General features: G+C 49.7%; 2 protein-coding genes and 1 long non-coding RNA gene across 7 annotated transcripts in view; 1 reads left to right on the forward strand and 2 right to left on the reverse strand.

Moving 5' to 3' along the window:
- Positions 1 to 221, reverse strand: part of ING5 (inhibitor of growth family member 5) — a 23,211-nt gene extending 22,990 nt beyond the window's left edge. Inside the window, 1 exon segment of the mRNA XM_046644308.1 lies at positions 133 to 221. Coding sequence (XP_046500264.1) covers positions 133 to 169 — 37 coding nt within the window. The 5' untranslated portion in view covers positions 170 to 221.
- Positions 222 to 3,319: 3,098 nt separating this feature from the next.
- Positions 3,320 to 10,906, reverse strand: LOC124228516 (uncharacterized). Of its 2 annotated transcripts, none has more exons than XR_006885736.1 (4): positions 10,662 to 10,906; positions 7,753 to 7,901; positions 6,564 to 6,718; positions 3,320 to 3,508 (listed from the first exon to the last, which is right to left on the reverse strand). It is a non-coding gene; the product is annotated as an uncharacterized LOC124228516 (long non-coding RNA). The 2 variants fall into 2 exon arrangements; XR_006885735.1 differs by having other exon boundaries at positions 10,522 to 10,906.
- A 280-nt stretch (positions 10,907 to 11,186) lies between these two features.
- The window catches only part of DTYMK (deoxythymidylate kinase), an 11,550-nt gene continuing 5,942 nt past the window's right edge, over positions 11,187 to 16,794 (forward strand). For 3 of the 4 annotated variants that reach the window (XM_046644680.1, XM_046644681.1, XM_046644682.1), the window contains exons 1-4: positions 11,187 to 11,334; positions 12,399 to 12,507; positions 16,058 to 16,148; positions 16,522 to 16,620. In XM_046644680.1, the coding sequence (XP_046500636.1) occupies positions 11,205 to 11,334; positions 12,399 to 12,507; positions 16,058 to 16,148; positions 16,522 to 16,620 (429 nt within the window). In that variant the 5' untranslated portion in view covers positions 11,187 to 11,204. The remainder of the gene's footprint in view (positions 11,335 to 12,398; positions 12,508 to 16,057; positions 16,149 to 16,521; positions 16,621 to 16,794) is intronic. The other variant, XM_046644683.1, reaches the window with a different exon arrangement.

Genomic DNA, 16,794 nt, shown 5'->3' on the forward strand with positions numbered 1-16,794 from the left:
CCCCCGCCGCCGCCGGCCGCCCCGCCTCCCCCACGAGCCCCGGGGTCCCCGCGCGAGGTTTGGCGCGCAGCGGGGCGCGGTGGGGAGGGCTGCGCGCGGGCGGCGGGCCCGGGGCGCGCGGGGGGCGCTTACTGTCCAGGTAGTGCTCCAAGTACATGGCGGTCGCCATCTTCGTCCGCGGCCGCGCTCTGGGTCTGCGCGGGCGGGCGGCGCCGCGAGGGGCGAAGGGCGGGGCCGGCGTGCTCACTATTCATGAGCCTCGCGCGCTGATTGGCCCTCCGGGGGCGGGGCGGTGGCCGGCCACGCCCTCCGGCTTCCGGTCGGCGGGTTGCGCGCGGCGCTGCGCGGGAGCTGGGCGGCGGGGGTCTGGCGGCGCTTCCGGGGAGGGCTGGGGGCCCGGTGGGGCCCAGTGCGCGCGGAATCAGGGCCCGCAGGCCCGGACGCCTTGCTTCTGCCCGTTACGCCAGGCCCTCGGCGCCACGTGGCCCCGGGGTCCGGCCGCCCGCTTCCCGCCAGAGGTCCGCGCCTATGTACGGGCGCCCTGGGTAGTTGGGGCACAGAGCGGGTACCCGCGAGGGGACGAACGTGGTCCGGGGACCCAGAGGGTCCGCGAGAGCGCGCGGATGCGCGCCGGAGACCGGGCGGCCAGCGGAGTCAGGGGTCAGCCTCTGCAGCCCTTGTGTCCTCCCTGGCCAGCGCGGGCCTCGGGGAAGGGGCTCCTCATGCCTCCGCCGGATCGGGGCACCAAGGAACAGCTGACGACCACACTGGGCGAGCCTGGGCCCGAGAACCCACCCATCCTTGACCTCGTGATTCAGGGTTGTCGGTCACACCAGTAGCACGCCCTGACCCATGGAGCAGTAGTTGCATTATTGAAGATGCGTGTTTAGAGATATTCCCCGCTTCGTGAACTGTTCCTGAAACCCCAAATTTTAAAAGTGGAAACATATTCGTTGTTTTTGCCTAATTTACGTTCCTTATACAAATTCAAACTATACAGGAACTTAAGAGTTTCCCCCCATCCTCGGGGACAGGACTGTGATTGTCACCTTTGAATCCCTATCTTAGCAGTTTGGGTGCATCATTTCTGGCCCCATGTAATACTAGATGAGAAAACACATGCAGACACGCGTACGTAATTGCACACTACCCATCTTATTTATTGTTTTAAGTGGCTAAATTATTTTTTTAATTAACACTTTATTTTTTAGAGCAGTTTTAGGTTTGCAGAAAAATTGAGAAGAAAATAAGAGTTCCTATATACTCTTTCCACACACACACACACAGTTTCCCCTATTATAAATCTTTTGCATTTGTGTGGTACTGATACTGGCTCAACACAAGGTTGACATAAGGGAAGCCATATTGTAGAAGAGAAACGGCATTGTAACCTTGAATGACCTCTGATTAACTAACCCAGACATACTTTATAGATTATATGGCCCCTCCCAGCAGCTATAAATTGATAACTTTGTTCTTTCGAGTTCCTTAGGAATGGGATGACCCCAGGCAGAGAGTCTATGCTGAAAGCCATCATCAGACAACTAAAAGATCAGAGTATAGGGTGTAGCTCTGGTCTCTGAGGCATGTCCAGTAAAACAAGACTATTGGGAACTAAGACCAGATGTCTACTCCCACCCGGAAATCAGATGGATGCCCCTACGCGGAGCCCAGCCTGCTATATAACTGGCCTGTAGTCTTTGTTCTATAAGATGGTTCTTTCAGACGTTAGTGGATCATTTTCCCCCTCACTAGCAAGCTGTAATAAAAAAGTCCTTTCTCTCCTACAGCCTTGCCTCTTGACTACTGGCATGTCTTGTGGCGGGCAGACAACCCCCACCCTTTGGGTGGTAACAGTACATTTATTACAATTGATGAAACAACACTGATACATTGTTATTACCTAATGCCCATAGTTTACCTTAGGGTTCACTCTGTTATACGATTCTATAGGTTTTGTGGGGTTTTTAAAGATTTTATTTTTCCTTTTTCTCCCCAAAACCCCCCAGTACATAGTTGTGTATTTTTATTTGTGGGTCCTTCTAGTTGTGGCATGTGGGATGCTGCCTCAGCATGGCCTGACCAGTGGTGCCGTGTCCGTGTCCAGAATTCGAACCAGCAAAACCCTGGGCCGCTGAAGCAGAGCGCGCGAACTCAGCCACTCAGCCACAGGGCCAGCTGCAGGATTCTATAGGTTTTGACAAATGTATAAACTCATGCATCCTCTATTGTAGTGTCACAGAGAATAGCCTCTCTGCTCTAAAAATCCCCTGAGCTCCACGTATTAAACCCTCTCCCCGCCCCACACACGCCCTGGTAAGCACTGATGTTTTTACTGTCTACGGTTTTGCCTTTTCCAGAATGTTAAACAGTTGGAATCATACGGTATGTAGCCTTTTCCAATTGGCTTCTTTCACTTAGTAATATGCATTTTAAGTTTCCTCCATGCATTTTTGTGGCTTCATAGTTCGTTCCTTCTTAACAGTGAATAATAGTCCATTGTCTGGATGTACCACAGTTTATCCACTCACCTATTGAAGGACATCTTGGTTGCTTCCAAGTTTGGACAAATATGAATAAAGCAACTATAATCATTTGCGGATAAGTTTTTGTATGGACACAGTTTTCAATTCCTTTGGGTAAATACCAAGAAGTTCCCTTGCTGGATTGTAGTGTAAGATTACATTTACTTTTGTAAGAAACCACCAAAATGCCTTCCAAAGTGGCTGCATTCCCACCAGCAAGGAATGAGAGTTCTTGTTGCTCTACATCCTCGCCAGGATTTGTCGTCTGTGTTCTGGATTTTGGCCATCCTAAGAGGTGTGTAGAGGTATCTCTTTTTATTTCTGTTCCTCTGGTGACGTATGGTGTTGAGCACCTTTTCACGTGCATATTTGCCATCTGTATATCTTTACTGAGGTGTCTGTCCAGATCTTTTGCCCATTTTTTAATTGGGCTGTTTTCTTATTGGTGAGTCAAACTATCCACTTTTTTAGTATTTAAATTTTTAAGTTAATACTCTTCATGAACATCTGGCCATGTTTTACTCAATTCTACCTCATTCTGTTTACTAGGTATATTTCCTTGTGTTGATGTACCATACTTTAACAAACTCCTTATCAATGCACAATCTTTTGATTGTTTCCAATTCTCCATTACCGTAAATAATGTTCTGGTGAACTTTTGTCCATTTAGCTGTTTGTATCTGTCTGTTCCAGTTATTTATTGCTGCATAATAAACTAACTGAAACCTTAGTGGTTTAAAAGAACCATTTTATTATAGCTCACAATTTTTATGAGTCAGGCCTTCCAGCAGGGCTCAGCTGGCTGATTCTTCTGTTCTTTGTGACACAATAGAGACCACTGGGGTGGCTGAAGGCTCTGTTCAACTGGCACCATGGACCAGAGCACCTACATGTGGCCTCTCCGGCACAGGGCTCCCAGGTCGTAGTCCTTCTTATGTGATCACTCAGGGCTTCCAGAGCATTCCAGGAGGCCTCAGTGGAAGCTGATGCGGGGTCGGTGAGCCGAGGAGTCGAAAGAAAGATTTCTTAGACTCTTAAGATCTGGCAGTAGTGCTCTTTTATTTAGAGAATAGTGTGGAATAGCATGGGGACAGGACCCATGGGCAGTCAGAGCTTCTGCTGCCGCCGCTTCTGCTGCCCCCACTGGCATGGGGACAGAGCCCATGGGCAGGCAGAGCTGGTGCGTGGGGACAGGACCCACAGGCAGTCAGAGCTCCTGCTGCTGCCCCGAGTTGAGGGTTAGGGCTAAATTTAAGGCATAGGTATGTGAGTCATCTCTTTATGAAGACAAAGGAAAGAACATGAAAAAAAGTTAAAATGGTATCAGTGCAGGTGGGGTCTGGTCATTGGGTGATCCCATGACTTTTAGACAAGAATCAAATCGGATTAAGTAAAGGTCAGAAGCCACCACCCTAAATCAGTTACATGAGATTGCCAGACAGCAACCAACTTAAGTTCTTGCCTTCCCCATTAAGAGTTTCTAGGGGTAAGGTCATCTCTCTTCTTCTTCCTGGTACAGAGAGGGAGGCACCTTTTACAGATAGAGTTTTACCTTACAAATCTAAATGTGTCCCAACAAGGGCAAGTTCCATTCCCCAGAGCCTCCTTCCCTGTCCCAGTTTATCGAAAGCAATCAGCCCAAAACAATCCTGATGCCAAAGAGACATATCCTGGGGTGGCCAATTTCAGGTCCCTACAAGGTTATCCCCCCTTCCTTCACAAGTGCAAATGTCTCAAAAGGGCAAGCAAAATTCCAGTCCTCGGAGCCTGCTTCTCATCTGCAGTTTTAAAAGTAACCAGCCTAAAAATCGTCATCATAAACCATTTTAAAATTAAGCAGCCTAAAAATCCTCATCAGAAGCTGCAAGACTCTTGTGAGCTCACCTTAGTTGTTCCAAGACATCACCTCACTACATTCTCTTGGTGAGGCAAGTCGTAGGGGCAACACAGATTCAAAGGGAGGCAATTAGACCCCACCTGTCAACGGGAGGAGTAGCAATGGCTGTGGCCATCTTTAATTGACCATAATGTCTGGTTAGTTGTTTAGGATAAACTCTTTTTTTTTTAAGATTTTTGTTTTCCTTTTTCTCCCCAAAGCCCCCCAGTACATAGTTGTATATTCTTCGTTGTGGGTCCTTCTAGTTGTGGCATATGGGACGCTGCCTCAGCATGGTTTGATGAGCAGTGCCATGTCCGCGCCCAGGATCCGAACCAACGAAACACTGGGCCGCCTGCAGCAAAGTGCGCGAACTTAACCACTCGGCCACGGGGCCAGCCCCAAGGATAAACTCTTAAAGATGGAATTGCTGGCTCAAAGGGTACTGCATGTTCTAAGTGCTGATACTTCTATTTATTCTTTTTTTTTTTTTTTTAGGAAGATTAGCCCTGAGCTAACATCTGCTGCCAATCCTCCTCTTTTTGCAGAGGAAGACTGGCCCTGAGCTAACATCCATGCCCATCTTCCTCTACTTTATATGTGGGACGCCTACCACAGCATGGCTTTTGCCAAGTGCTGCCATGTCAACACCTGGGATCTGAACAGGCAAACCTGGGGCCAGCAAAGCAGAATGTGTGAACTTGACCGCTGCGCCACCAGGCCGGCCCCCTAAGTGCTGATATTTCTAAATGAATTGCTCAAGGGGAAGGTTACAACAACTGACATGCCACTGAGTATATTTCCACACTTTTGTCAACCCTAGATTTCGTCAGCCTTTTTTATTTATTTATTTATTTTTTGAGGAAGATTAGCCCTGAGCTAACTGCTGCCAATCCTCCTCTTTTTCCTGAGGAAGACTGGCCCTGAGCTAACATCCGTGCCCATCTTCCTCTACTTTATATGTGGGACGCCAATGTGGGGGACTGGTCTTGGCCACGCCAAAATATGCCTCTTTGGCATGATTATTTGAAGCTGGTTCATTTGCAGACAGGAAAGCAACTAAAAAGTAGAATTTACTTACCCTTTGTAAGAGACATTTACAGGGCAAAGGAACTCTCCATCTGTAAAGATATCTCTCTCTGGACCAGGAAGAAGGGGAGATGACCTTATCTCTAGAAACTCCTGATCAATGGGGAAGGCAAGGACTTAAATGTGCATTTGTTTATTGTGCTTGTCTGGTAACCTCCTGTGACTGGCTCCCCCCACCCTCAGCGTCTTCCTTTGTCTTTTGGCTGGATATGATATTTGGGGTGGTGGTTTCGGCCATTTTGGCGAGTTGCTCGGCTTGCCTGAGCCTCTCCCATCTATACATTGACAAATAGAAATGGCAAGCAATAAGGATATATTGGAGTACATGAGGAAGCCATTTGGTGTAAGCCTAATTCGGTCTGACTTTGCTATTTTTTCCAAAAGGGCCTGAGTGTGGCCGTTGAGCAGGCATTGTATATTCCCTATGGCAAGAACAAAGGCCCTTGAGATAAAGGTGCAACTTCCCTCCCCCTCCCAACTTTGGCATTTCTTTAAGGATTACGCATCTTTCCTTAGGCTAGGAACCGATTGCTGTGCTCACCTGTGACCACCCAGCTTGAGACAATAGACTTGCCTCCTGCTACGCCCTCTGAGATAGCAGACCCACTACCTGCTGTGTCCATCAAGCGCTATACCACAGGGCAATCTTGTGACTATTGTGGGAGGGACATCTCAATCACATGTGAACACCCTGTTTGGGGGTATATCACCACTCTGTGCACCCCACTTCTTTGGTGCCCTTTCTTCCTTCGGGAAGAAAGGCCCCGGGCCATGGTCCTCATAGAGCTTTGTTTAACTTTCTCTTGCTATTCTGTCTCCTGAATTTAATTCGTTCTCCGGCCAGGCGAACCCACATTCGGTAGAGGAAATGTCCTCCTCCCTACACCTACTACAGCATGGCTTGCCAAGCGGTGCCATCTCTGCACCTGGGATCCGAACCTGTGAACCCCGGGCCGCCAAAGCAGAATGTGCGCACTTAACTGCTGAGCCACCGGGCCTGCCCACGTCAGCCTTTTTATTTTTGCTAACTTGATACAAAAAAAGAAATAACCAAAAAAAAAAAAAAAACCCACCTTCAGTGTTTTAATTTGTATTTCTTTGATTTTAACTGAGGCTAAAGATGTTTTCCATATTTGTTGTCGATTTGTAGTTCTTCTATCATTTTCTTTATGTCCTTTACCCATTATCTATGGGGAAATCGGTCTTCATGCCTTTCATCTAAAAAAGACTAAAAAGGCTTTATTAAAAGAGTGGCTCTTCACATATCAGATATTGGAAACAACTTCTCCCAGAGAGTAATGTGTCTTCTTTCATTCACATACAAAAACTGACAGATTCTCTTACAGAGACCCTGTTTTAGAAACTACCAAAATGAGAGGTGACTCCCTCACTATCTCTTTTTACTACTGAATACTTTAGAACAGGGTTTCTCAACCTCAGAGGTTTTGACACCTTGGGCCCAATAACTCTTTTCATGGGGGGCTGTCCTGTGCCTTTTAGGATGTTTAACAGCATCCCTGGCCTCTCCCCACTAGATGCTGTTAGTACCCCCACCCCAAGTTGTGACAATCCAAAAGTCCCCCAATCGAGAACCAGTGCTTTAGGGGAAGGCTAAGCTACCCTAACAAAGAAACCCAACCAAAATCCAGTGGCTTAGAACAGAGAGAATTGTATTTCTTATGTAACAGTCCCAATGTGAACAGCCCATGGGGTGAGCAGCCATGCTCCACAGGGTCACTCAGGGACCCACATTCCTTCTAGCACAGTGTCTGCCCCCAGAGGGCCTTGCCATTGTCCTCATAGTCAAGGCTGGGTTGCAAGGGGTGGGGGGAAGCAGAGGGAGAGTGTTCAATCAGGCATCTGAAGGAGCACACACCACTTCTGCTCACATTTCATTGGCAGTAACTTGGTCACCTGGCCACATCTAACTGCAAGGAGAGCTGGGAAAAGGAGTCCAGCAGGGCAATGATGCGCCCAGCAGACTCTATTCTTCCGGAAGCAGGTGAGTGCTATGGACTGAATATCCCCCTGAAATTCATAGGTTGAACCCCTAATCCCCAATGTGACTGTATTTGGACAAGTAGGTAAGAGGAAGAGACACAAGAGCTCTCTCTCTCTCTCCCCACAGCTTTGCTGAGGAAAGGCCGTGTGAGGACACAATGAGAACTGGACGATTCCAACTATATGATCATCTATTCGATGAGAAGGCAGCCGTCTGCAACCCAAAGAGAGAGTCTCACCAAACAACAACCCTCCTCTCACCTTGATCTTGGACATCCAGCCTCCAGACTGTGAGAAAAGAAGCCACTCCATCTGTGGCATTTTGTTATGGCAGCCTAGCTGAAACAGAAAGACTTTGCTGGATAGTAGCAATGTCTGACCCAAATCCTGGAGATGGAAGGTGTAACACACTAAGAAACAAGGAAACAGGAAAAGGTTTTTAGAGTCTTTTTACTTTAACGGAAAATCTCAAACACACAAAATTAGAGAGACCATAATAAACCCCATGTGCCCATCAGCCAATTTCAACAATTCTCAGCTTAATGACCAGTTTTACTTCACCTGTCTCCAAGCACACTCAACCCAGCATCCTATCATTTCCTCCATGGTGCCCGCTCATCAGAAGGCCTCCACGGTGGTGTGGAGAGATCCTACTCCCACTGCTCCAGGGCAGGCTGTGCTGAAGGTCAGGCCAGAGACTTGTCATTGTAGCAGAGCACACAAGAGACTGGACATCCAGATGTGAGGGCTCTCCTCTGCCCATGTGGGGCCACGAAGTCAGACTGGACACACAGAGATGCTGCAGTCACCCATGACCATGAAGGAGAAGCTAAGAGGATTGCTGAGATGTTGCCCCAACACTGGACGTCAGTGAGCAGCAGAAGCAGTCCTTGGCTGCCTAACTCTGGCTTGGCCTTATGTGAGATAATTAAATATCCTGATGGTTTAAGCCACAGTTAGGCTGGTATTCTGGTACTTAAAATCATCCTGATAAAAAGAGGCATGACATGCTGGAAAAGGTGGAAGCAAAATTGCCTGTTGTATCTTTTCTTTTTTTTGAGGAAGATTAGCCCTGAGCTAACATCTGCTGCCAATCCTCCTCTTTTTACTGAGGAAGACTGGCCCTGAGCTAACATCCATGCCCATCTTCCTCTACTTTATATGTGGGACGCCTACAACAGCATGGCTTGCCAAGCAGTGCCATGTCCACACCGGGGATCTGAACCAGTGAACCCTGGGCCACCGAAGCGAAACGTGCGCACTTAACCGCTGCGCCATGGGGCCGGCCCCTGCCTGTTGTATCTTAAGAACAAACTTCACTATACTTGTGCCAGTTTAGCAATTCCTGCAATCCAAAGGGCACCCCACCCCCACCCAGCATACCAGGCCCCAGCAGCCATGTTCCCTCCAATTCCGTGGGTGACCAGGAAGGCTGAGCATCCACAAGCCAATGTACCGCACATGCATTCCTCCCTGTCTGCCTGGTGAGCCCATCCTCCAGATGTGGTCCGAGGCTGTCCTGGGCCTTGCCCAACCCTGGAGGGTTCTCTTCTGTACTCTAATCCCTTCATCCTTCGGAAGGCAAGGAGATGGACATTTTAGAACATGAGACATAGGTCAGACGAAGGGATGTTTTGCCTCCATGAGACGGTATTAAGCACCAGTCTTTGTAACCTCAAGCTTTCACTGCATTGTGCTGCAGTAACGAAGGATCCCCCAGTCTCAGTGACTCGGAATCACAATGGGTTATTTCTCGCTGGTGCTATCAGCTACAGTGGCTGTAGCTTGGCTGTGGCAGGATGTCTTTACTCTAGGATCCAGGATGAAAACAGCAGCTCTAATGTGCACATGCTGTTCTCACAGAGGGGCAGGAAGGGGATGGGTGAACCTGAGCACAGCCATGTCAGCTCTGATGACTTTACAGCAGCCTTATGGAAGGCATGTGGCCAAGCTCAACATCAAGGAAGGAAGCAAAGTGGGAACAAGAACATAGCCTATCACCCTTCCAGAACCCAAACCCAATCAGGCAAGGGTCAACCAGAAAAGATAAAGCTGCTCTAGGTATCTCGGGTCATAAGGTAATCTGGGCTTGTGCAACTGTGGAAAGAACTCGGGGAGGAATCAGGGAAACTGTTGCCAATGACCTCAGCCCAAGAGCAAAGCTGGTGGTCTCAACAGCTCTCAGGAAGCCACTGCCGCTCCCACTCCAGGAAACCCTCCCCAACATCTTGGTCTGCAGCAGGAAGCAGGCGGCTCCAGAGAGCTCCCTCCCAAACGGCCTTGAATTTCACCTCTGCTGCATTTCTGGCTGTGACTTCCTCCCCCAAAATCAACCTCCTCCAAATTTCCCGCGAGTGCCTCTCATTGGCAAACTCTGACGCCGCACCACACGGGGCCAACTCTTGGAAAAGTAGTTCCCAGCTGGGCACGGTCTGAATGTCCGTGTCCACCCCAAATTCAGCGTCAGAGTCCTGATCCCCAGTGTGACAATATCCTGGGATGGGCCCCTGGGAGGAGACCAGGTGATGAAGGCAACGATTGTGACGGGAGGAGAGGCCGAGACTCCCCAAGGGCGCAGTCCTGTTACCAAAACCGAAACAGGTTCCTTCCTGGAGAGCTAAATCAGACTCCAGACCAGAAGTTGTCATCACACAAAGTAGGATATATTTGCAGCAAATAGGAGGCCACCGGGAATCATTTCCAGAGTCCTGGCATCTCGGAACAAAGGGGAGCAGGGACCCTTCATTTCGCATGGGGAATGAATATTCAAAAGGGAGGGGATGGGTATTCCCTTGCGCAGGCTCAGTTGGCAAACGTGCCTCCACATACACTACAAGGATGGTAATAAGGCCTAAACTCCTCCCAAAGAGGAGATCTTTGTATTAAAAATGAAACAGAGGTCATAGGCTAGGCTCTTGTGGTGGGGCTAGGTCTGCTTCAGGGTGGCTGGTGACTGCAGCTCTTAAACAGTCAAAGGCTTCTGAACCCCACCTTGAGTTCCTAGGGGCAATTAGTGGGTGACAGGCCCACCTGAAAGCGCCCGCGCCCTCGACGTCCCTAGGACTAGGACAACAGCGACATCGCTGGGCGCTCCCTGGACGCCACGGCCATCTCCGACCCGACGAGCACCGCCCTCGGCTAAAGGGCTGCTGACCCCGCGGGGCCCGTACCTCAGAGTCAGACGCACAGATCCACCACTCCCCGCCCTCCCCGTGAGTCCGCACACGTCCTTGTCGGACTGGGACTCTCAGGCCGCTAGCGACGACGGCGACAATGCCAGCGCTCTCCAGGTAATCTCGAGAACCGAGCGCGGGGAGCCCGTCCCCACCCCGCCCGGGGACACAGTCGGACCGGCCCCGCGTCCACCTGCCGCCCGCGCCGCACTTCCGCCGTCGCGCGCGCTCCCAAGGACGGCGGCTCGCGCGGGACACGGCGCGCCCGGCTTCCGGCCTGGAAGAGGCTTGTGCGACCAAGGTGTCTCGTCCCGCCTCCCGGCCCCGTCCCAGCCAATCCGACCAACGCCGGAAAACACGGGTCAATCCCAGCGCGCGCCGCGGGAGCCGGCTCACTTCAGCCAATCTCGGCGCGCGCCGCGGGCGCCAGCCCACTCAGCCAATCCCTGCGCACGCCGCGGGCGCCCGCCCATTTCAGCCAGCGCCGGCCAATGGGAGCTCCGAGTGGCCCAGCAGCGCGGGCAAGCTGCAGATGTGGCGATGGCGGGCCGGCGTGGAGCGCTCATCGTGCTGGAGGGCGTGGACCGCGCCGGGAAGAGCACGCAGAGCCGCAGGCTGGTGGCCGCTCTGTGCGACGCCGGCCACCGCGCCGAACTGCTCAGCTTCCCGGGTGTGTGGGGCGCGCGAGCCGGCCTGGCGGGCCTGGGCAGCCGCCGGGAGGAAAGGCCGGGCCGGGGAGACGAGGGGGACGGGGCCCGGAGTACCGGGGGGAACCAGGGGATTGGGGGACTGGGGCATGCAGGGGGTCAGGGGATCCAGAGGGCCGGAAGGCCGGAGGGCCAGGGACCGCGGGCGGGCTGGGAGCCCGCTTCTGGCCCCGCGCCCCCGCCATGGCTCCTCCCGGAGGCAGAGTCTAGCCCGAGGGCAGCCGGGCTCGGCTCAGGCCCCGGTGGACTCTGACTTGGAGGAGAGGCTGCGTCCTGGAGCCTCTGTGCGCCGTGCTCTCACGTTGTCGTTCCTGGTCGTCGCCGGGCCCCGTCCCTCAGTCTTGGTGCAGCTGCGCTTTGATTGTGTGCAGCTCTCATGATGACAGTTGATGTACAATAAAATGCACGTGTCCAAAATGTACAAGTTGATGAGTTTTCACATTATTATCCACCCATGCAGCCACATTCACAATCAAGATGATGGCTGTATCTGTCACCCTCCAGTCTCCTGGTGCTGTGTTGTAATCCGTGTCTCGGCTTTTGGTTTTTGTCTTTTGGGGATAGCTGTTTGCCTTCTGAGTGGTTTTATGGCATATTTTTAATTTTTAAAGTAAAACATTGATCTTGAAAGTGCTTATAAAAATGTCCTCAATACTTCGATTATCAAGAGACAGCTTAAGCTTTACAAAACAGGGGTAGGGAAATGGGAGAAAGTGCTTTCTTGAATATTTATCATTCTAATCTTGAAGCCAACCAGTCTACAGATCTTGTAAATACTTCCTTTGAGTCAATGCTTTCTACCTGAGTTCTTTTTTCCTAAAGCATTTTTCATCCTGGTGTGTCTGCACACTGCTGCCCTTTCTCGGGGAAATTCCTTTGGCTTCAGGGGAGGGTCTGAACCTGTTTAGGGACATGGTAAAATAAAATTCAAAGTCAGGCTTGAGTCTAAGACCAGCAGTTCAGCCCAAACTGTATTCTAATTGAGATGAAGCCTGAACTCTTATTTTTCCCTTTTTTTTCTTTTTAGAAAGATCAACTGACATTGGCAAACTTCTAAGTTCTTATTTGGAAAAGAAAAACGAGATGGAGAATCATTCTGTGCACCTGCTTTTCTCTGCAAACCGCTGGGAGCAAGTGTAAAAACACTGCCCTTCTGCCACCCCTCCCCGGCCTCGTGAGGTTCAGTGAATGTGCCGACACTGATGCTGGAGACTGTGCCTGCAGGAGGGCCTTTTAATCACCAGTCCTGTGGATGGAGGGCCTGTGTTTCTGTAGTTCCCAACAAGCACTAATTAATGCTTTTTCTTCCTCCTGTCCCCTCCTTTCTTTAATTGATAGACTTTATTTTGTTGGGTAGTTTTAAGTATACAGAAAAGCTGATCCTAAAGTACAGAGTTCCCCCTACCCCGGCCCTCTCTCTTCCTCTCCCACTGTTTCCCTGTTATTTCTTTTTTTTGTTTTTATGTATTTATTGGGTTAGTCTGTTGAATTTGTTACAGTTGATGAACACTATTAGCTGAAGCTGACAGTTTATGTTGGGGTTTACCCTGTCCCTTCCCCTTTTTTCACGTCATTTTGGTAGATTGCCTCTTCAGTCAACATTTAACTGTTCATTGAGTGCTGACAGTGTAGGCTTCCAGGTGCTTTTGTTCCCATTTGCACAAGTATGTAGATAACACATATGTCACTGGAGTTCTTTTTTTTTTTGGTGAGGAAGTTTTGCCCTGAGCTAACATCTGTTGCCAGTCTTTCTCTTTTTTCCTTGAGGAAATTGTCCCTGAATTAACATCTGTGTCAGTCTTCCTCTATTTTATATGTGGGGCGCTGCCACAGCTTGGCTTGCTGAGCAGTATGTAGGTCTGCACCTGGGATCCAAACACTTGAACCCAACCACTACGCCACTGGGCCAGTCCTCATGCAAACCTTTTTTTTTTTTTGAGGAAGATTAGCCCTGAGCTAACATCTGCTGCCAATCCTCTTCTTTTTTCTGAGGAAGACTGGCCCTCAGCTAACATCCATGCCCATCTTCTACATTATACGTAGGATCCCTGCCACAGCATGGCTTAACAAGCAGTGCATAGGTCCCTCCCGGGATCCAAACCTGTGAACCCCAGGCCACAGAAGCAGAACGTGCGAACTTCACCACTGCACTACCGGGCCAGCCCCTCTAAACTTATTTTGAAATAATTTCAACCAAAAGAGTTGCAAGAATATCATCAAGAATTCCCGTATGCAGGGGCTGGCCCCGTGGCCGAGTGGTTAAGTTCGCGCACTCCGCTGCAGGCGGCCCAGTGTTTCGTTGGTTCGACTCCTGGGCGCAGACATGGCACTGCTCATCAAACCACGCTGAAGCAGCGTCCCACATGCCACAACTAGAAGGACCCACAGTGAAGAATATACAGCTATGTACCCGGGGGCTTTGGGGAGAAAAAGGAAAAAAATAAAATCTTTAAAAAAAAAAAGAATTCCCATATGCAGTGCACCAAGCTTCACTATTATTACCATCCTGCCACATGGGCTGTATCATTTGCCCACTCTGTTTTTGAAATTATAGGCCATTTATTTTATGAACTGCTGGGTTTGTCTAATGTTTCCTCACAAGTGGATTTGGGTGTGCATCTTTGGCAGGAATGCCGTGGAAGTGACGTTGGGTCCTCCTTAGGGCATTGTGCCAGCAGGAGGCAAGGGAGCCTGGCCATCACTGGGGGTTTCCCCCGGATCACGTGTGAGGGAGTGCCAGCGAGGTTCTTCCACCAAGTGATTCTCTTTCCTGTTGTAAATAGTCAAAAGGGGAAATGTACCAAACTACATAAGTATCCCCTTCCTTTTCAAGCTTTGACCTCCTACTTTAGCATTCATTCATAATCCTGCCTGAGTCCGTTAGTATGATTTCAAATGGTGGTTTTCTAGTTCCACCATTCCTTCTACGTTTATTAGTTGGCATTCTATGTAGGGGAGAGCTTTCCTGCTGCCTCCATCCATCATCACTGTGGGCTCACAAGTTCTTTTTTACTCATGGGGTCATAGGCCACTACTGTCATTTGTCTTGATGTTCAGATCGCTCGAAATTTGGCCTGTGGAAATCTCTTGAGGCTGGCTCCTGTGTCCATTTGACATGTTCCCAGGCCTCATCTTTTGAGGACTTACTTTTTGGACAAGATGTTCAGGCGTCTCATATTTTCTGCTGCTTCAGCTGGGGAACCAGCTCTTGTTTCCCTTTAGGGGAGAATGGGGTTTAGAAACCAGTGGGGAGCTAGCTGTGCTTGCTGCTAGTGGGGTGTCCCTGCTCTAGGCCCCTGCTGCAGACACACCTACGTGCACATTTCTCTTTCCTGCATCTGTCTCTGTTACCTATTTATGTATTTACACTAACACTTGTGGGTCCATGCTCACACCTGCTGTTCCGGTCCAGTACCTCTGGGCTCTTGCAGGCTCCCGGCGTCATCATTCCTGCCGTCCACGAAGAATGGTTTTAGGATTGCTGCCCCGCACTTGTGTGAAAGCCAGCATCAAGGTCGAGGCTAGTTTGCCGCTCTGTTGTCAGAACAGGCGTAGGAAGCGCTGTGTTCAAGTCTTGGGGCGGTTCCCCTTCTCTGTTCCTCTGCGGTACAGTTGGGTTCATGTGACTTGATAGAATTTTAGGGTTTTTTTTCCCATCTTTGTTGATTTAATTTTAGTTTTTGAATACATAAAACATTAAGTAGTTCTAAAAGTCAAAACCATACAAAAAGGTCACCGCCCTGCCGATCCGCCTCTGTGCAACTCCTAGTGTCCCCTCCTGAATTTTCCTGTTTTTTTTTTTTTACAAAATAAGCAGATACATATGTGTGGTCTTAACGCATCTTCTTTCTTACACCAAAGGTAACCTACCATGTGTGCTTGTACTCAGCTTTATTAACAGCATATCAGGAGACTCTCTTATATCTGCTTATAGACATCTTTCTCATTGTTTATACAATTGCATCGTTCCCTATTCTGCATGTGCCATACTTTCTCTTCCAATTTTCTGTTTGTGAGATTGGGTTGTTTTTTCAATAGTTTGCCATTACAAATAGTGCTGTGATGAAAGTTGCATCTTACTGTGGGAAGTGTGTCTTTTCCCCTGTGCTATCCTATGAGCTTCTCAAGGTCACAGGGATCAAACATCTTTTTGTTCCTCAAAGTGCAGGTGATGCTTCTTGGTAATGTCAAGCCTTTTGTCTTTGCACATCTCCATAAGATCTTGGGGCTGGGGGGCGGTGGTGGACGTGCCATCACCTAGTTGAGCTTGTCCTCAGCATCTCATCCATCCGTGTCCTTGCATTTCTGGGTCAAGGGCACGGGCACCATTGCATTGCCTCCAGGCCGCGTCCTTAGCCCAGCCTCTCCTTTCCCGGCAGGGTAGCCCCCCCGCAGCCCTGTCCAGACAGCTGAGCAAGCCTTCCTGTGGATATCCATCTTCATCAGTTGTGTTCAGTGGACTTGTCTTTTTCACGTTGGGCTTTGCTGGGAGTGCCCATGTGGCATTTTCTAAAGAGAAGATCCAGAGCTTTTTGGAATAAAAATAAGGTTACAAATTGCTGTCTCGTAATCCCTTCATTGTGTCAGTTTCAGAGTTGCTGAATTGTATCGTCAGGACAATTTAAGTGTGACAGTTCAGGGCCTGTGAAGCCAAGGCCGTGGCTCAGAAGCGTTCTCTGTTTTTAGGCCATTAATCAAGGAGAAGTTGAGCCAGGGTGTCACCCTCATCGTGGACAGATACGCGTTTTCTGGTGTCGCCTACACCAGCGCCAAGGCGGTGAGTGCCTCTTTGCCCAGTGGGATGGTGCCCGGGGTGGACTCTGTTGGCACAGAGCAGCATGCATAGGTTCCATCACTGCCTCTGGGTCCTGGCGGTCACGGGGTTAATCTGGTCTTTATCGATAGGAAGAGCAAATGTTTGTATATAGATCGTTTGCACAGAGGAACTGTGTGTCTTACTTGGATGATACATTTTCAGAGATGCTGCCGCAGCAGCACTTTTTCATCCAGGGTCTTGTTTTCTGGCCAGACGGCAAGAGTGTCCAGGATACTTTGTTTTTATTTTCCTGACCTCCCTGCCCCAGGTAGCTGTTGTTTCATAAGTATGATGGCAGTGACTGCACTGCCCCATTTTTCTGCTTTTTATTTAGGAATTTTCGAGCGTGTACCAGCAGAGAAAATGTAAACCATCAGCACTGCCACCTGCCTCAGCACCGTCTGTCTCTGGGACCTGCCAGACACACCAGCAGGTCCTCCATGAGCCTTTAGTGCACATCGCCCAAATCACTTTTTTTTTTTTTCCCGAGGAAGATTAGCCCTGAGCTAACATCTGCTGCCAATCCTCCTCTTTTTGCTGAGGAAGCCTGGCCCTGAGCTAACATCGTGCCCATCTTCCTCAACTTTATATGGGGGACGCCTACCAC

The sequence above is a fragment of the Equus quagga genome, chromosome 17 (assembly GCF_021613505.1).
Source record: "Equus quagga isolate Etosha38 chromosome 17, UCLA_HA_Equagga_1.0, whole genome shotgun sequence".
In the NCBI taxonomy this organism is placed as follows: Eukaryota; Metazoa; Chordata; class Mammalia; order Perissodactyla; family Equidae; genus Equus; species Equus quagga.